The sequence below is a fragment of the Caloenas nicobarica genome, chromosome 1, assembly GCF_036013445.1.
Source record: "Caloenas nicobarica isolate bCalNic1 chromosome 1, bCalNic1.hap1, whole genome shotgun sequence".
Classification (NCBI taxonomy): domain Eukaryota; kingdom Metazoa; phylum Chordata; class Aves; order Columbiformes; family Columbidae; genus Caloenas; species Caloenas nicobarica.
Genome location: NC_088245.1, coordinates 118,939,591 through 118,960,038, shown reverse-complemented (window position 1 = coordinate 118,960,038; position 20,448 = coordinate 118,939,591). Strand labels below are relative to the sequence as shown.

The 20,448-nt window shown below is 42.0% G+C and overlaps 1 protein-coding gene across 5 annotated transcripts in view; it reads left to right on the top strand.

Moving 5' to 3' along the window:
• AGPAT3 (1-acylglycerol-3-phosphate O-acyltransferase 3) overlaps positions 1-20,448 on the top strand; it is a 98,435-nt gene that overhangs the window by 57,081 nt on the left and 20,906 nt on the right. For all 5 annotated transcript variants that reach the window (XM_065633271.1, XM_065633236.1, XM_065633243.1 and 2 more), the window contains one exon: positions 18,822-19,048. In XM_065633271.1, the coding sequence (XP_065489343.1) occupies positions 18,871-19,048 (178 nt within the window). In that variant the 5' untranslated portion in view covers positions 18,822-18,870. The remainder of the gene's footprint in view (positions 1-18,821; positions 19,049-20,448) is intronic.

Sequence of the window (20,448 nt, the reverse complement as noted above, 5' to 3'; positions counted from 1 at the left end):
ACTTCTCCTGAATTGGAGCACCCTCATTAGCTTGCTGGACAGGATGTATATTGGTCACTTTCTAGGCTAAATTTAGTTTGTATTCTCTAAGGAATTAATTCTCTAAGGAAGTGAAGGGTCTTTGTTGCTTTGGGATTTAGGTGGCACCCTGTGGGCCTGGGGCTGGCTCCCCTGCTGCGTGTCTGATGCAAGAACACCACCAACCTCAGAAACAACCTAAAGGGGAGGGAATGAGGAGGGAAAAACAACAACCAAGCATTGTTCAGATATGTGAATGCTGGTGCTCAGGCAGCAATGGAAGATGTGCAGGAGGGGACCATCACAGTAACAGTCTCCTGAAGTTACAGGCAGCTGTATAGGAAATAGTCCAGAGGGCTCTTAAGTGTCGGCCTGTGTACAATTCCACTATCAGGTATGAATGCCTCACAGAATAAACTGCAGCAATCCAGTGTGTATACAGGTTGTATAACCCATAGTGCAAAACTGATGTCCACAGAAATTATAAGAGCAGGAGACATCACATTTTCTTCTTTGGTCAGTCATTACTGCCATGGGGAGTTTGTTTGGCTGAAGTGTCCCCGCAACATGAGACCCTAAAAGAATCTTTCTTTTTCACCAATCAGCTGTTCACTTGGCACATAAATAATGGATTTATCATTCTGTGTGTGCTTGTCATCACTTAATGTATGGGATAAACTCAAAAGTTCTCTGCTCTATTTTTTTGTTATTTTTAATTTACCCATTCCAAGCTACAAAATGTTTGAAACAAATACCTTTTCCTTTCTTTTTCCCCGTTGACAAATCTGCCCCCGAAGTTTCAGCTTCAGGCCGCCAAAGGAGCCCAGAATACTAACATGTATTTAGTTTGATTGATTGGTGTCCTTTTTACTAGAACTTAAGGTAATTTAACTCAGTGATTATTTTTTTTTCTTTTTTTTTTTAACCATGTTCCCAGCCCTGCCTTGTAGCTTGAGTGATGTGTCGAAACACCTGAACTTGGCATGAATGTTTTGATTTCATTAATACACTTCTCTGAGTTAAGAGCAAAATATTTCAGATCACAAAGTTTTGGCTACTGTTTTACTTTGTACTGCGATAGTTTAGCATTTTTTGAGACAGGCTTAGAGAGGGGAGAGCCATGCTAGGCTCGCATGTATAATCAAGCAGTTTTAATGAGCTGCATAATTTCACTGTCCAACTGTAATTGTGCTTTGCTCTCTCGGTTTCAGATATCCGAAGCAATAATTTAACACATCATTTCTAAAGATGTCTATCTTCATCTTCTTTTGGATTTTGTTAGTATTTCCCGTCATTGTATTTTTGGAGTGAGTGTATTGTCTGTTATTTTGGGCAGAAACTAAAATAGTGACTGCATATTCAAATATTGTTTATAAGAAAGATTGACTTCTGAAGGAGGTAAATAGGCAAAAATGAGTAGCCAGTTCCCCAGCCCTGAGGAGAGCAGCAGAGCGGATGGAAGAGCACTGCTCCTGTGTCAGGGCTGGCCAGCCCTGCTGGCTGAAGAGCAGGAAGGGGATTCTTGGGATGAAGATTTATTAAAATATATGTCTCATCTAAACCTAGTATATTATTCACATATCTAAATACTAGTCTATTTTTCTCAAAATGATGGAGGAGAGGAGCATTATGCGTTGGCTGCCATGTTCCCAGTCAGGCCTGTGGAGTGCAGCTGCCTGTGCCGCCATTAAGAGAGGCCGAGGAAGAACAGGCCTGAGCCTGGTAGAAAAGTTCAGTTTTCCAGATGCGTCTATACAGATTATCACTTGACACACAAAACACAACATGATATATTTCCATATAACATCTATTATCTGTGGATAACGCGCCCATAATCTATGGGCTGCTGTGCTGGAAATATCACCACATTTGTGTACAAGCCACTGTATGCTCTGCTGCTTTTTTTAGGTAGCTTAAACTGACACACCGAGAAGACAGCTGTCCTACATTGACTGGGTAGCTGTCTATGAGATAAGTACCTAGAGATTAAAACAGCCGATGTCTTCGTAACACTTGTAGCATCAAACCGTGCAGTTTTAGGAACGTAGAGTATTCAAATAAATCACGAGTTTGCTGAGAAGTTGAAGCTTTGAACAGTGTTCTTAATGTGGATTTTAGGGGGTTGCTTCTGTGCTGTGGCTTCTGCTCCTGGATCTGCAAACATGGAAATCTTGAATATCTGAAAACTCATTACCCGAAGAATTTTGTGACCATGCCCATATGCATAAACCATGAGTTTATCCAGGCTAATATAGCATTGCTGTATATTTAAATTTGAAGACTTGAAGAGATTGAGCTTGGCAGATTTTCAGCCTGCTTTGCTGTGGAAATAAAAGTTCGTGTTGTGCTGTTCAAATACATTGTGTCCCTTTCCTCAGTGATACATTTTGAACCCATTGAGGGATTTCCAGGCATGCTTGGCTGGCAAGTGTCAGCGAGACTGTCTCCAAAATCACTGGAATCCTACAAGTTTCATGGAGGTAGCTGGGGAGAGGAGAAAGGGGCTGCTAAGAGCCTCGCCTTAGGGAAATGTTATGATGTAAAGTTGGGTGTTTGTTGATATCTGGGTCTCTATGCAGATGTGCTTGTAAAAGTGTCAACGCTAAAATACAAGTTTGTAGGGAACCAGGCTTTTGGAAGTACTGGCTAAATTCCTTTCTTTGGCAGATTGCTTTCTGATGATGAGTAGCTGGTTACTCAAGCTCTTCTCTGCAAACGTAGCAATTGTTACTTATTAACTAGATGGAGATTCCTATATACTGGTTGGAGTTTGGAGTTTAAGAAAAGTATGAGATATTGAAGGCCAGAGGAAAGGCTGGAAGAGCAGCTGTCAACACCCCACAGGCTGGTTTTTTTTTACTCTTGAACACAAACCAAATTGACCTTGAGGACTTTGCTGATCACGCCCATTATCATGACCAGTGGTTGCTCTGCCGCAGGCCTCTAGTCCAAAGAGACAGGCACTGTCCCCATTTCACTGGGGATGTGCAACAGTGCGGTTCCCCAGGCACTTGTTCCCCAATGGCTGATTTTGATTGCCTTTTGCAAGCAAATGATGTCAGACTGTGAAATGAAAGAGATGTTACTTAACACTCTGAAATTTGGAAGGTGCAATGAAAGGGACCCATCATATTAATGCTAGTGAAGAGATGCGTAGTGCAACAAATGCTCTACGTAATACTTAAACTTGCGTCTGTCTTAAGGATGAACTTGCTTTAAATCACATCTTTGATTTGCAGAGCTGGTAGAGGAAAAAATGAATCTGTGGCTATGTTACCTGATAGGGCATGTCTATGTGGTAGCTGTGATGTGATTAGTTTTAAAGGAGGGTTGAAGTGCTTGTAAGAGTAGCCATGGCAACATAGATCTCACCGCAGGCTGCAAAACCCACCTGGGAAGTGGAGTGAAAACTTAAGCAGTTTGGACTTAATTATTATTGCTCAAAGTGCAATTTCATGGAGGAAAGAGGTCTCAGAATGGTTTCCCATGGTCAAATATGAGGTCTTGGCATCCATTTTTCTATGGAGATTGTAATTGAGGGCTTGTAATTTTACAAGCATTCATTATTAAATACATACATATATATATATATATATATATATATATATATATATATATATGTAAGAGCACAGGTGGGACCTCTGAAGTGTGCTGTTGAATTTGAGGCAGCTTTCAGCAGGGCTGATTTCACAGATCAAGTGGGTTGCTCAGGGCTTTGTCCACCTGGGTTTTGAAAATGTCCAAGGATGGAGTTTCCTCAGCCTCTCTGGGCGACTTGTTCCAGTGCCAAACCACTCTACATATGTTGTTAATACAGCTAGCGGTAGTACAAATTGGTGTTGTCTTTTAATGCCTGGAAAGAGAGAGAGCCTGGTGAGGAATGGGCTTTGCTATTCATTCTTTACAGAAGTTCTCAAACATGAATGGCTGTTGTTGGTGAGTTTTTGCTCTTCCCAAGGTTTGTGTTTGAGCTCTTCAAGTTAGACCCTGGTGAGCTGTCACTGGGGCAGTGTGTGCCCTGACAGGACTTGGCCCCCTGATAGAGAGGATAGGTCTGTAATGGCTGTCCCGTACATGCCCAACATGATGACCGTGGGGTGCATCCAGTACTGTCTTCCTTTGCGCTGGCCATGTTCTGGTAGTGGACCCAGACAGGTGGTGAATGAGCAAGAGAAGCCGTGTCAGTGGTTGGGCTTTGACGTGACATCCTAAGGTGACTTCATACATAACCAAAATTTTGGCAAGTGAGATGCCACCTCCTTAGTCCATGTCCAAAGGGGGTTACTTCTTGGGAGAGACCATTGAAAAAATAAAGCAAACATCTCAAGTTTGGTGGTCTTGAAACTAAAGTAAACCTTGAAGCAGCCCATGGGTTTTCCTTGTTAGCAGCCTTTTTTCCTGGAAAAGAGAGAATCAAACCATATGCAGGTGTCCATGGTTTGGCCTTGTCTATGTGAAGAGCTGATCTCTCATCCTGCATTAGAAGTCTGCCAGGGAAAAAGACTCTATCAATAGCTGGGGTCACTCTCCTTCTCCCACTTGTCCTATAGCCTGAAATATGTTCGTCAGTAATTGCTCAGAGGTTTATTTCCTCCATATCACTGTCATGCGTGTATTCTGTTTGCTTTCACACAGTCCAATTTATCTATAAAACTAGAAGCTGAAAGCAAAATGTTGAGATGTGTAGCAAAGATCGTAAAGTGCTCGCAGGAACTGTCATCCAGGGAAAGAATGAGGAGACTAATTGGCTCCGTATATGTGAATAGATGACCAAAATGCTGTCAGAGTGTAGATATCAAGAATGTGTTAACACAGAAGACAGGGAGAAGCTTTGTGGAGAAAACTAACTAGAAATGGTAGTATGAAAGGTCAGAAAAAAATTTTGTTTGTAAAATGCAATAGCCATTGTTCAAAATTCTTTTAGCAAAAAACACAACAGAGGAAGTGGCTTGTAGTGACAGAAAATTGATGGGAGCTTGAGGTTTTTTACAAAATTACTGTAAAAATAAAACTCACAAACTATTAGGATACTATTTTATATCTTGTGTTCAGGAATAACTTCAAATGCACTTTACTAAATATACCACCTTCTACTTGCTATGCATATTTCCATGGTGAAGGGAGAATTAAAACCAAAACCTTTGTTGTTCTCAAGAGATCAATAATAGAAGCTGCACTGCTGAAAATAGGTGTTCGCATGGAGAAGAGACAGTCTAAGTTGGGGATATTTTAGGTTTACTATCCTCTTGATGCGTCTGAGAAATTTTTGGATTGCCCAGTGATTGCTTTGCTTGTTCACTGGGAGTGGACCTGGTGTGAGGAAGCTGATGCGTGGGGCAGAGCTGCACCGGGGTGATATGGGTGTGGATGCAGCTTCCTTCATGTGCCCAGTGAGTTAGGGAACAAATAGCCAAGTTAAGAGGTTTTTCTGGCAATTAGTAAGCTCTTCTTGCCTGACTAAATGAAAGTGTTGTGGTGGTGACATTAACTACATCTCCGTGACATGGTAGTAGCTAGCTATCAAACTGATGACAGAACAACAGATTGTCATTTTACTCTATGGATGCAGCAAGTAGGGGGGGAATTGAAGTTGTGAGGATTTCTTCTGACACACAAATAGCTAGTGTAGTTGCATGTAGCAAGAAAGAAATAACATGCTAAATATATTGGCACAGAGGTGGAGAGTGATGGATGGAAGACTTGTTCATGTTGTGAATTCAAATATACAGGTTACGAGGGGAGCATGGTCTGGTGCCGATCTGTGCTCCCCTGTGCTGCATTGTTCCTCTACTCCACCTTGATTTCCTAGCTTTTCAGCTATCTGCATTTCAAGGCTGCTGTCTTTCCCTTCTTCTGAGCTACCTGGCCACTTGCAAATCAGGTTTAGGCATCTTCTCTGCCCTTGGCTCCATAGGGATGCTTTTTTGAGAGAGGTTTGTGCTTTCCCTGTGCAAGTTCTTGGGCTGAACCGACTGTTGACCTCAGCAGTGGCAGTCCCATGTGTCAAGTTTTCTGTTTTGCAGTTGTATGGCTCACTTTGGAAAATGTCCCTCCATTCAGGGGAGTGACTCCAAGGGAAAACTGAGAGCCATGCACTTGTGTCATTGCGAATACCATACACTGATCTGGAAACAAGCAATGTTTTCCAAATTATGCCTTTTTATACAATATTTAACTTTTTCATCTTCAGAATCTTTGCTGTTCCGTGAAGAGTGCTGGATTACTGGTGTTATGAAATTTATTTGGGCTATCTAGAAAAAAATTCCCAATATTTTAAAGAAGTCACTATGGTTAATTACTTTGTTACTTGCCACTTCAACTAGCTACTAGCTGGATTGTGCTCTGCCCACTTGCTGCCAGCAAACCTCTCTCTTCAATGAGAGTGGAGGCAATCTGAAATTTTTAGCAACTTAGGAGTTGTACAAATCAGAGCAGGTGATTCAGGAAAGGGTGCTCCAGCAAATCTTCTGTCAAATTGTAAATCCCTGCATCAAGATACGCAAATACAAAAGTTTGACACTGAAATAGTTGTATTTTAACCTGTTAAAAAAAAAAATTAACCTGGTTAAATTTCAGAATTTGGGACTTAATTACCAGATATGAAGCAGATGTTAACTCATTAGAAGGTAGGAGGCAAGGTGATGACAAACCAAGTGTGTTACTCTGAAAAGATTTGCTAGTGTTTTCCCCATAGCCTTCATTTAATGCTTAAAAAACGCCACTATCAGCATCTGGACATAAATCTGTTTTATGGTACCAATTGTGATTGTAGTAGCTTCAGATTTTTGTGTTCATAAAAACGCATTTTCGCTCGTACAGGCAAACTATCTGGTGTAAAAACTTCAAAAAGAATGAAAGGCTTTGGAGGGATATTGAATTGCTCTGAAAATCCACTCTAGACAGCATTCTTCTTACTACAAAGAGTAGCCGCAGCCTGAATATGTTCACTTTGAGAAGAGAAGTCTACTATAAGGGAAAAAACAAGACATAAATACCAGGGAAAGTCTGTCCCCATTTAAAATTCAGAGACCTCATTTTCTTTCCCCTGTGTTTTACTCAGAAATTGCAAAAGGCTCTTTCCTTTTTCAAGTCCCAGTCGGGTTTTCAACTCTAAATGAACTAGTTGAAATGAAGAAAATAATCTCGCTACACCTGCTAGCTCTATCGAAAGCAGAAGTAATTAAGGCAAAAAGTCTTTCTTTTCAAGAGGAATTGAAAATGCTTACATTTGAGTGGAAAATGTCAGTATCGGCATTTGCTCCATGGGAAAGGCTGAATATAATAGAGCTGCTAAATGCAGAATGTGATTTCCTGGTGGTTAAATCTTGACTTGACCTCCAGTCAGGTTGGGCAAAAGTCCTGAGCTCTTCAAGGTAAAAAAAATGCCCCTTTTTTCCAGCTATATGGAGAAGAACTCACTGAGGCAATTTGCAGCTTCAGCTGTTTCTGTGGTTAATTACATATTTGTAATAGATTATATGATAAGTTTTGGTCTCAGTCCTCTTTCATCATTTTAAGCATCTGGAATGTGTTTTTGTGGGTTTTTAAAATCAGTCTAAACCCCTGGGTTGTATTTTTGTCTCAAAATACGGACTTATGTTGCTGGTTTTGCTTGCTTCCACGTAAAGTGAAAGGGGAGTTTGTAAGGGTGAGTCTGGGGCTGGCTTAGGTGCAAAGTGAGTTACTGTGCTTTACCCCCCTGCTCTCTGAGCTACACCTGGCCCATCGCAGCTGTGAGAAGTTAATTGCAAAACGAGAATCTGTTCCAAGAACTGGGAAGAATTGCTTGTTTTTGTTGGTCCTTGAAGAGTATGTATAAAATGTTCATTTTAAGTTTCTTATTACTCTGTATTGGGTAATCTATGCCTTAGCTCAACAGGAAAAAATCAATTGGCATCAATTACTTTTGCGGAGACAGAAGGTATTTTATATTCTTCCCACATTGCGCAAAAAATGGAAGGTTCGTGCTTCTGTCAAAATGCAAATTTTATCACAGATTTGGGGGATCACAGATACTCTGTAGCAATTGCACAGGTGTGTAAACTGCAGTGGGACAGAATAAATAATGAGCGGAACATTGACTATGGCCAGCCCAGCCTTGTGGCATTACATGTGTATCGTGGAGTCTGTGCTCTCCTGGCTTCCACTTTCCACCCTTTCTCTGATTACAGTGCTAATTATGTATGAACCATTTCCTTCCGAATACTAGCATAGCTACTGGGTTAAAATTAAATTCTGTCAGGCCTGCGAACTGTATCCTGAAAATTGCTGATATGTCCTGTGTATGTCATATATACATATATGTGTGTGTTTGTGTATATATGTGCATACATATAAGCAAAGTAATTTTCAAAACCGTGCCTATGTGGAATTCTGCGTCACTGTACTGAGACCTGCTGTCATCTGAGAAGCATTCTTTGGGGGTATCAGTACGGTGCTACTTATCAAATCTACAAGATCTCCAGAGCATCCACATTGTGAGCGCCAAACCTGGCTAAAACGGGTCATCCCCTCCAGCCCTCTCCTTCCACAGAGAAGCATATTGCTTCCTGCTCCCTTGCCCAGAGATCTGGGCTCCTCTGCCTTGGGGAAAACGGAGATTTTTTTTTTCCAGCCCCAGCTGCAGGAGTGGACACGCTGTTTTCAGCCACTTAATCGTGCTGCTGCGTAGTGGAGAAGTACAGGGTGCTTCAAAAAGATGGACCCAATTTCAAAGGTATAGTGATTTCAAATAGGGTCCATCTTTTTGAAACACCCTGTATTTTCTATCTTTTCTGTGAGGGGGAGGTCTCTCAGCTCCTCCTGAGGCTTAAGGGAGAGGTGGCGGTGGGGGTATTAGAGCAGATCTCTATGGGCACTTGTGGGCTATTGCCCTGCTCTGTCCACCCCCTGCTTTGGCCAGCTGAGGCCCAGAAACCTCGAAGCAACATCAGTGTGGCACTGCACACAGACTGTCATAGCTGAGGCAGCAGCAGAGAGCATGAGCAACGCAAGCAAGCGGGCAATCCACAGGTGCCTGTGGGGATGTGCTTTACGTCTGCAACATCGTAAAGCTGCATGTTGTCATTAAGCAAAAGATTTCCCATGCCTGCAGTGTAACTTTGGGAGTAAGTCAGAAGCATGCAAATACTGCGTTTATTAGAGGTTTGGCTCATTTCTCATGACAGGCGTTCAAAACTGCTTAAATGTCTTGTGGTGCTGGTGGCAATTCTGTTTATAGCAAGTGCAATGGTTAAATGATGTGTGGGCTGCTGCCGGGCTGTACAGTAATCTCCACTCACAAGTATCCCTTCCCTTGCATACAGGGAGAGATGCACAGGGTTTAACCAAGATGCCACTGAAGTCCTTTCTTAGATTGTCACTGACAAGTGTACCTGGCTGGGAAAAGAAAGGGAGCATTTAGCACCAAGAGCATTGCAGTACTGCTTGGCAGGTATTGCATCCCAGTATTGCCCATCATCTGCCACTCTTGAAACTGGGCAGGACACCCTGCTGTTGCACTTAGAGTGAAACTGCAGAGAGCAGTTAGCAGGTCAGAAAATATTTGGCTGTCCTTTAGGGAACGGGAGTGGACCTGTTAGACCTGTTGGAGTGTACTGAGTTCTCCAAGAGCTTCTCCCAGCCTGCTTTTGCTCTCAAAGCCTGTGCAAGCTGGAAACTTGACAGCATTTTTCTGAACACGGGGCTGACATACAAACTGTATACCAGATGGGCAGGCAACGCCTGTAACGCTGCGTGCAATGGTTGAATGGCACAAACCTGCTGAGACACGCAGCGGGATGCTTGCACAGGCCCGGGAAGTTGCTGCTGTGTGTGAGAAAAAGAGGAGAGTATAACAGGAGGGAAAGAATAGGGAACCAGAGAGCTCGCAAGGATTAGCATCCTGCTTCTCCCTAGAAGGGGTTTTATCTAACGTGGCAGAGGGGGGAGAAGAGCAGCCTCCAAACAAGCAGAAAAGGCAGGGAGAGGTTTACAAGCTCCCAAGAGAAGGAGCAAGACTGGCAGAAGGTGTTTGACAGCCATTTTTGGGTGAGTCACACTTAACTGTCTGTCTGGAGCCACAAGGAATTTACAAAACTGGATAATTGTTCCTATTTATTTCTTAAAATATACAGAATGAGTGTTCTAGCTCATGCGTTTTGGTGTAAAACATCTTGCTGTGGGCTGATATTTTCTGCTGCTTTTATCCTTTTTGCATTTAAATTGCAGTCTTGCTTATGTTCTCCCTCTCCCTGTAAGAGCCAGGTCTGTTCCTACTGTATCTCACTGGGCTGGTGGGACCACAGCTCCCGCTTGCCCTGTGCCAATGGCCCACATCCTTGTGCGTGGCTGCAGCAGGGAGATCAACTTCTGTAGTGCTGGAAAGAAAGGCAAACAGCCCAGTCCAGCCCCCAGGAAGAGCAGTCAGCATTGAGGAGGGCTGTGGGACCCCCGGCGTGCTCTTGGGTTACCGTCACCCTTTAATGGGGAAGCTGATGCATTAAAATGTGCACGTTAACTTGCTCTTTAGCTTAGCTCTGCTGCAGTAAGGCTTACTCAAGTGCAATTTCTTTTTGGTTCAGGTGACCAGAATTGAAAAGGTCTTATTGTTTGCCCCTTACAGTTGAATTTTCCACTTTTCATTAAAGATGAAACCAGGACTAATGTCTGTCTACTGCCTTTGGTTTTCAAAACGAGGCTAATTGCACGCCATGTAGATCAAGAAAAGTGTGTGGGGTTTTTTTTTCTCTTGATAGCAAGCAAGTCAAAGAAGGAACTTGAGTACAAATGCTTGGAGTCTGGTAAATCTTTGTAATTAGTAATATTCAAGTTTAGAGCAAGGTTTATTAAAGTTGAGTTCTACAGGGGCTCTCCGTAGTATGTGTAAATATGCATGTACCCACAGAACCCATCTGTATCTATGAGAAATGAGGCAAACTTGCAGAATTTGCTAATTATTATCTAATCTAAATTTAATATGCAATTAAGGTCTTGTAATTACAGCTTTAGGAAAAATTAACATGTTGTTTACAGTGAAGCAAAAGTGCCAGACTGCAGACCGAATGATGACAAATGACGTGCATACAGGAGATACAGGATACAGGAGAGAAACAGCATGCGAACACCTACAAGCAGTTGTAAATGACATACCATAATAGAAACTATCCTAAGTTTACGAAACCATAAGGCAATGTTTGTCTTCCTGAAACAAAAATAGGTTATGGGCTTGGCCAACCAGGTTTTGAAGTAGTGGGACTCCATCACTGGAAAGCTCAATGGAGAACCCTGCGGTGTCTTGCAAGTATGGTGAGGCTGTTCTACAAAGAAACTAATGTCAGTCTAGTTCAGTGATATTCAGCTGTGACATCGAAGTTGTCTGGGCTGGTTTTACCCAGCAGAATCTCTCCAGTTTCTTTGTTGTGAACAGAAAATCCTTATGAAAAATACAATCATTTTCTTTGTCGATAAAGAGATGTTTGCAGTGAGGGAGGTTTCTCAAGCAGTTCTGCTTCCTTGTATTGGTTGCTTTGCAGCCGGCAGATTTCTAAGCAAGTCAGGATTTGTTTCAGTTATCTGATCCATTTGTTTAAATAGGGGCCAAGTGAACTGAGTGTGTGTGTACTGAGGAAAAATTGAATTTGTGCACATTTGTTCTCTTTTTTTGTATGTGCCGAGTACAATAAAAGGAAATGGTTGAAATTAAATTGGGAAAATAGCCATTTTAATATTGCTTGTATTTTCAGCTGTAATATTGTAGCAACAAGTTAGTAAAATAGATTTTCATCTCTAGCAGAGGAATAAGCACCGTGCTCTTTGCAGCTGGCAAGGAGGCTTAGTCATGTCAGTAACACTTCATTTAGGGTGGGAAAGAGGGAGAACTGTACCTCAAGTGCCCTGATAAGTAGTATCCAGGGCTATTCTATCCCCTTCTGACTCCATTGAGTTGTTTGAATGTTTTTCTTTGACTTGTTTACATATTTGGTGGATTTCTATCTACAAAAGACAAGTTAAACAACTCGTTATCTTGTTATCTTTTTTTTTTTTTTTTTTTGAGCAGTCCATATCTATATTTGTGCTGGGGCTCAAATCCCGGTAGGGTGTGAACCTTTTATGGATGTTCTCCATAAAGTGGGTGACGTTGCCATGGCAGGAGATGCTCTGAGCACATAAAGGACTCCCCAGAGCAGGGCTGTGCCCTAGTGCTGCATTTGTGGGGTGAAGGGATGGCTTTCTGTGGTCACTTACCCATGGGGCTCGCTGGTATGCAGAAACTTCATGTGCACTTTATTTTATAACTTACTCTCTCTTAAAGTTTAATTTTAAACTTAACAGTCTTGTAATAATAAAATTAAAGATTTCTGAAGAGTGGAGGAGGCATGAACAGGGACTAGTGTTTCTGTTGAGGATGTGTGCTCCTCATATGGTTGTCATTGTTCCGAGTGACCACCACATCATGCCTAAAGTTAACGCCTGCAATTTACCTGTGGCAGAAGAAAATTAAATAATTTCTTCAGGACCTGTCATTCCTCATTCTGTATGCCCATTAAATGGCAATGAGTGTCAGGGCAATGTGCCTTGAAGTACTGGCGTCTCATTAGGATGATGAGTCAAGCAAAAGGCATTCTGTTTGAGGGAAATAGATTCATCTTGTCAAAAATCTCTGCAGAAACTGAGCCAAATCTATTGACACTAATGGAAGTGTCTAGGGTTTAATGGGCTTTAGATCAAGACCAAAAGAATTAATATATTTTTGACAGATAGCGGTGATAATCTTCTACTCTTGACCTTTTCTAGAAACTGGCTGTGGTGCTGTTTCAAAACTGAGACTGACAAAATTTCAAGGAATACTCATCTAATTTCATGATCATAACTCGGTAACATTTTTTCTTTTTGAGATCATATTCCTAGTTCTCAGAACTTGGAAACAAATCTGCATTGTTGTGACCTAAGTTTGGCTTAAGGTCCTCTTCTATACACTTCCATTTTAGAAATTCATGACAAGCAGGAATTTTAACGAATTCTGAATCAGCTTTGCGTTTCACTGAGGGATGTACAGGGAAATTAGACCTGTATTGTGTGACAAACTAAGATAATCTTCCTGTCATGCTTAAGTTTAAAAGGCTAGGTCGGTAGCAGACAGTTTGTAATGCTGTGTGGGATGTGATTGAATAGCTGTCTATTTTTACAGCATATCTGGAGAATCCTTAGTACAGACTGTTCAAATGGATACCAAAAGTTGTTATACCTTATTTCCTTTCATTTGCTTATTAGCTATACTGACTCACTGTTGTTGATCTAAGCTATGCTTTCTAGCCAACTTAGTTGTGGTTGCCAGTGGTTCTTCTAAAACTATACTTCCAAAATAAATCAGGCCTGAGTGGCGACTGTTTTTAGTGGTGCCATGGTAGAGTGGGCAGGAGCCTCGGGTTGCTTTTTGCAGTCTGGGGCAAAGCCCTGGGTAAATACTCTATCTGTTCATTTTGTATGACTTGTGCATCACATGGGTCGGGCTTCCAAATTCCTCATCCCAGAAAGAGATGTGGTACAGTGCAGGATGTGGAAGACCATCAATTACCTACTTTCTTCCTGAACTTTTTCCTACATCAGGGTTATTTGCTATGAATGTATTGTTACACTTTTAAAAGCTGGGTAGCCACTGCACTTTTAGCTAGAAAAAGTATTGCATATTCTGCAAGGAATAGGGGTAACAGGTAATTACTTGTAAACATTGAACGCAACTCATATACTCAACATATTTTTGTGTGGTATGTCCCAGAAATGTCCAGGAAAATAAACTGCTGCACCTGGCAATGTAGTACTTCTACAGGATGCTAGAATAACAAGACTGGGACCTGTACTTTTATTTATCCACCAAATGAGTATAGACAGTGGCACTGGAAGCTTTCTTTCACATCTCTGCCTTGCCTGTTGGGTAGCTGGTTAGTATTCTTGGCTTTTCTGATCTTGTAAGGGGAGGTGAGGGAAAAGATGCTTATGTTGGCGATTTTCATAGCTGCTTTTAAGCGAGAAGTAGCCTGAGTCAAGTCATCAGAGAAATCTAGAGGGTAGAAAGCATACTGAGAGATGAGGTGTTTCCTTCAGCTTCTGTCTGCTGCTGTTTGTACCTGTCCTCCTCATACACATGAAGCAGCTCATGGAACAGATAGTTCTCACTTTGAATTAAAAAAAAAAAGTTTTTAATTCTACTCGTGTGTTTCTGATGAGCAGATTTTGTAGAATTCTGAAAAATGGTGAGGAAACTCTTGATGAGACATGGGCAACAAAATGCTTTTTTTTGTACTGCTTCTGACTTGCAATATTATTAGCCGTTCTGCATAGACATGGTTTGCCAAGTTTATACAGACAGGAGGCTTACAAAGCTCAATCTGAAAAATACAGTATTTTAAAATACAGCGGTAAAAGGTAGAATTCAGTATTGTAAGTGTTTCACTCAATTGCTCAGCTAGCAAAAATGTTATGAGGGTGGGGCAATGCATTCGGAGCAAAAGATGTCTGTAATTAGTTTCATAAGTGGAGATAAATATGGTATGGTAGAGTGGAAGCAGCTGGAAAATTAAACGACAGCATGCTCAGAAAAACTGAAGGCAAAAGGCTAGAGATGTAAGTACCTGCTGCCACAGTTTTTGTTGTTGTCAAACACATTAATTCTCACTGGGTTGGAATATTAGAATCAGTGGACCAGTTTCTAATTTCATGCTCATATTCATGCAAACCTCGTGAACTCTGGAGGAATTGTACACACATGACAGCAATAAATTAATTAAAACCTGGAGCTCAAACTAGAAATATGATATTATAGAGTGATTAATGACTTAATTTTTAATTTTGGGTTCATAAAAACTACATTAACTACATTTCGTGAAATGGCTGTAATGTGCTTAGTGCACATTGTGGAACTGTTTTTTTAACCTGATTTCTTAATGAAATGAACCTGATGCAATCATGCCGTCTCTGTCATTCTCCCTTCTAACAGCTTTTGAACTTGGTAGCACATTTCAGTGGCGTTTAACAGAGAGGTAGAAGTCTCAAAGCAGTTTAATCTTTAGGACTTTTCATGAATGTATAAAAAGGTTTTATTTCTCTTTTTACTGAGAGTTGCATAGTATGTTTTGGATACCAGAGAATCCATGCAAATGTAGAGCCTCAAGACACAACTCTGTACGCAAGAAAGCTGTAGCTCATCTGCCTCCTTGCTCTTTACTTGGGAGGTATATAAATAAGGGAGGGAGCCCAGAAGGATGCAAAGCATTTAAGAACTTTTTCGTCAGAGAAGATAAGGATCGATACTATGGGAAGCGGTCTCGGACTTTATGAAGTTGAGCAGCCCTGCGAGGTAAGGCACTAAAAGGCAATGGAAGTGTGCTGTTTGGTTTGAGCTGGATTTTGCACTAGTAGCAGTAAATTTTACATGTCCTGCAGCGTGGCTGTGAAAAGCAGGCACTTGGTAAGGATGTGAAAGCAGGGAAGGTACTAAAGTTGCCTGCAGTTCTCAGTGTGGCTGCACAGGAGGAAATGGGGGTTTTGTGGTGGAAGGTCAATGTTGTGAAGTTATAAGGTGCTTTAGGAAAATAAGGGAGAAGAAAAGATTTTGCCAGCAGGTCTTTGAATATGTGCATGATATGTGTATACTTTAAAAAAGTAAAAATGAATAGTGTTGAGACTTGCTGTCTTAAGCTAGGACCGATGTTTATTTCCTAGACACTACACTGAGCTGATCCTAATATATGCGTCAGATGCAGAAATATTGCTTCTCCTTGTTCCGTCAAATACTGATTTCTCCATCCTCTCCCTAGCCCGACCGTAGGATTCAGCAAAACAGCTGCTGACCGCCCTTTGCGTGGTGGCCTGTCCTTGAATTGCCTGGCTGTCCTACATGGGCAGGAATGCAGAAAAGTAAAGAATTCCTGGGTTAAGATTAACTTCTAATTATCTTAAAAGTCAAATACAATTAAATGAGGCATTGGCAAAAGGAACACTGGCACGTTCTGTATCCAGCACTGAAACTGGAAGGATCAGACAAGAAGACTACCCCATTTTTTAGTTTATCTCTGTCCATTTTAAGAGGAGGTGCAAGTTAAACCAGTTCTGCTTTATGGAGCAACTGGGCAAGTCCTTTCCTCAAAAGGTGCCAGAGAGGAGCCAGCTGTGCTTTGGCTGCTATTCTCATTACCCTGTAGCAATGCTGGTAGGACGTGCAGTCCCCAGGTGCATGGGGGTGCAGTGACCCCAGGGGCAGGCACACGAGGTGACTGTGCCATGTCCCCAGCCAGAGCCGTGCAGCTCTGGGTTCCCATCAGAGCCAGACGGTGCCCAGCGAGCGGGGCACAGCACTGGTGCACGGCACCAGCACACGAGTGAGAAATCCTGTTTTCCATGTGGAACAAAGCTAGAGAAGCAACATACTGCAGTAGCTCCAGCCTTCCGTCTGGTAAAAAGGGATGTGTCCTTCTGGATCTGTAAGATGGCAATGTCCTTAATGTAAGGGGCAAACACGAGAGTGCTCCAGACTTTGCTCAAAGCAAAGAGGGTGTGGAAGTGGAGTCAAACCATTTTATTTGAGGATAATACTTGACATTTCTATTCTTCCTGATGCCATTTGTATGCGCTTTGAGCCCTTGTCTGGAAAGGGCCAAACTGTGCATCGAAAGGCCGTAAGAACTAGGCTAATGAGTATGATTGACATGGTCATCAGCAAAGTTGCCTGCACGTGACTGTACAGAGGCAAGTAGGGATTCAGGAGACACTTGTGTAGGGAGAGAGAGAAAGAGTAATTCTTCTTTTCTGGTTTGTTTGAACTGTTTTTTGAGAGAGACCACGTGAGGAGAATGACTCTGATCCTGGAAGTGAAGAACTTGGTGTTTAATGTATGGCAGTACTTAACACAATGACTTGAAGAACATGCCAGTGGAAAGGATAAATGAGCCACATTAGGGAGTCAGACGTCAAATATCATGGTTGTTTCCCATACATGTGAACACTGGCGTGGTGTTTTGGCTCTATGAGACAACTGTACCCTGCAACTCTTTGGGAAGGGGAGAGGAAGGAGGGCTCCATTTGTTTCTTTTTAAACACAAGTTTCTGATTCCCAACAGCTGTTCTTAAAATAATATGTTAGTGGAAGAAACGTTTCTTCCACTCTTACAGGAGAACATTGGGAAAATTTAGATTATTCATTATAAGCTTAAATTTCAGCTAATTAAACTTGATTTGCTTTCTGTGTAGGCAGACTTTCCTCTGTAATGTACTTCTGAAGTGGGTAGTTTACTAATGATGCAAGTAGATTTTAATTGTGCAAAAGCTAGACACTCTGTGCATTGAAAGGCATTATACCTGATTTGTAGAAGAAACAGTAGAAAACAAGCTTTCACAAGTAAAATTGCTGTTGAGTTTTATAAATAGCACTACACTGTAAGCAGATGGCAAATGGAAATGGTTTGGTTCCTCACAGCTGGCAAATACTTTATTTTTGGGCTTTGAGAACTTCTGCATCACCCTCAGATGCTTGACTTGTCAAAAGTATTTGTTACCATCTACTGGTTGTTCTGGTCATTTGCAACACTGGCAAAGACAGAGTATATTTGGCTGTGGCAGAAAATTATGGTCATGCTTTTATTTTTTGAGTGAGACACAGAGGTTGTGGTTGGCCTAGTTGCAGAGCTTCTAATACCCAACAAGTCAAAAAGGCCAGTGCCAGATAATGCAGGGTTTGGAATAAACTCAGTCTGGTGGCTTGTTGAATACATTTTATTGGGTTAACTTTGTACTGGCAGGATTTGTATTGGATCAGACTTGTCTGTCTAAACTGCTATGACTTTCTGCTGGTTCATACATCACCTGTCTTTCTGCACCTGGTATAAATATGGTACATGCCCCAGGTTAAGTGCTCTGGCTAAGGCAACGGGATCAAGATTCTGCACCAAATCCCTTTCCAGATAAAGTTTGTGCTGCTGCATAGCCTAAGGTTTTTCTATGATTTTACTTGCTTCCTACACACACACTAACTGGTATATTCGATCATAAAACTGCATTTTGACTAAGTGAGAAGATACTAAACTTGCTCTGGCATGGTTTTTGGATGTGGAAATACCTAATTTCCATTTCCATGCCTTGGTGTTTGCCAGACTGATGCTCTTGTTGACCAGCCCTGCCCTTTTCATCCTGAAATTTGCTGCAGGATGAAGAGCCCATTCCCCAGATGGGCTGCTGTGCTCTTCTAGTCAAAGCAAACACATAATGACGTCTCAGTAGCCCTCGCTTGGTGCCTGTTCAGGAGAAGTGTGTACAGAGCGGTGGTGGCTTTGGAGGCTGGCCAGGAGGCATGGATTCCTTTACACAGCTCCAGAGGTTTGGGATGCTGTTTATGGGGTGTGGGGGGCTTGAGGGTCCCGTTGCAGTTTGGGGACAGCAACCCCTGAAGGTCCAGCAGTCGCGGTGCAGCTTGTTTACTGATCAGGGCTCGATGGTTTCACTGGGAGTGCAGGGCTCTGTGTTCCTCCCAGCATTAAGTCCAATTATATGATTTTGTTGTTTGAAGAGAGGTGTGAGATACATCTTCAGCAAACAATCATCTTCTTAGTGGGCTGTAAATTGCAAATAATGATTCCTTGCTATTTTCGGAAGCGATATGCACCGTCAACAGTTGATTGCGTGAAGACCTGAACAAGGCAGGCTTGGAGAGCAGAGTGTTTATTGAGCTGGGTTCCTGTTGCTGAAGTGGCATGGACTGTTTAAGGGCTGCCACCTTGCCCTTCCTCAGGGCTTGTAAAACCAGCCTCCATTTGATTATTTTCTTTCTCTTTCAGGACAATTATTTTGAGTGACGGCCCTTGCACGCGCTTCTGAGTGGTTATCATGGGCTTCATTGCCTTTCTGAAGACCCAGTCCATAGTTCACCTCCTCATTGGGTTTGTCTTTGTCGTGAGTGGACTGATCATTAACTTCATTCAACTATGCACACTAGTCCTCTGGCCCATAAACAAGCAGTTTTATCGCCGAGTAAACTGTCGCCTTGCCTATTCGCTTTGGAGCCGTGAGTATGCTTGAAGGGGACCTGAGGGCTGGGGGTGGGGAGGCGAGTGTTTTTGTTTCTCTTTTTGTTAATTGAAGAGTGTATATATATATATGTATATATATACATGTATGCATAAACAAAACAGACACAAGAGTGAGAGAGAGAAATTATAAGTCAGATGTAGACTCTTTCAGAGCAGTTTAAAGCAGCTATCTTTTCTGAAATATTGGGAAAATATGCAAAAGTGACTCATACATATTATCACTCTGTTATTTAAAAGAAGTGGGTATTAAAGCTCTTTCCCAACCCTATCTTTACTGTGAGGAAATTGCTGATTCTGTGTCAATACCATTTTCATCCTGCATCGGAGCCTGTGCTAAGTGATGGGGAAGGGGGAATTCACAGAGAATGCTTCAGGTGTTGAGTGTACGGGCAATATTGACCACTTAGGAGCTCAAGTCAACTGTGTGATCTGCGAAGAGAGATGTCTGCATTGAAGTATCTAGTGTAGATGCCTTTATAGCTGAACTGTGTGTCAGCTTTAGAGCCCTCTGACACCCTGCAGCATCCATCTGTGACACAAATGTCTCCTCTTGTGAGCAATTTGTCATTCTTTTCTTCTTCTGCCTGTGGGATGGCTCTACAGTGAGTGCAGCTGCTTTGCTCTCTTCTCGTAGACCTTTGTAAAACTTCCTCCCTGTGGATGGCTTTTTTTTTTTTTTGTCCTCATATAGCTTAACAGGGGAGTAGATTTCTGAAATGAATGTTTAGAAGGCTCCTTAGTCCAAATGTCACCTCCTGTTTCAGCAGTGAATCATCTAATTTGTATCCATTCTCCATCCCCTCCTGGTATGTATGGCCACTTACCTTAGTGCTCTGCTCAGCATCCAACTCCCACTTCATGTAAATGAGTCACCTAAACGAGTACTTAAATTACAGTTGAGCGGTCCACTGACAGGCACCCACATTTCTCAAATCATCGATGTGAAGTACTACCAACAAAAGCTCTCCGAAATGTCTATTATAGTTCAGTTTCTTTTTAAGCTTGCTGTCCTTGTCCTTCCTCTGCCTTTTGCCCTGCCTGTTGAGAATGTTGTCTGAGAAGCACAGGAGAAAGGAAATCAAATAGAGAGTGGCAGGCAAACTGTCAGGAGAAGAGAGATTGTAATGGAAGAACTTATAGGTAGAAACTTAAGAATTAGCTTGATTGGAGGGGAGTGGGGTTATATGGGATTTTTTTTTTAATTTGCTTGTAAGGATTTCTTAATGTGCTTTTAATAAGCTAGAATCTGACCTCATCCTGAAAGCTATAGTTGCACTAGTAGTCTGACTTTTCTGAGGGTATGAGCTGCTTGTGCCTGTAAGGGCACAAGAGTTCAGACCCTTGATTTCTACAAGTTGGCATTGTGCATGGAAAA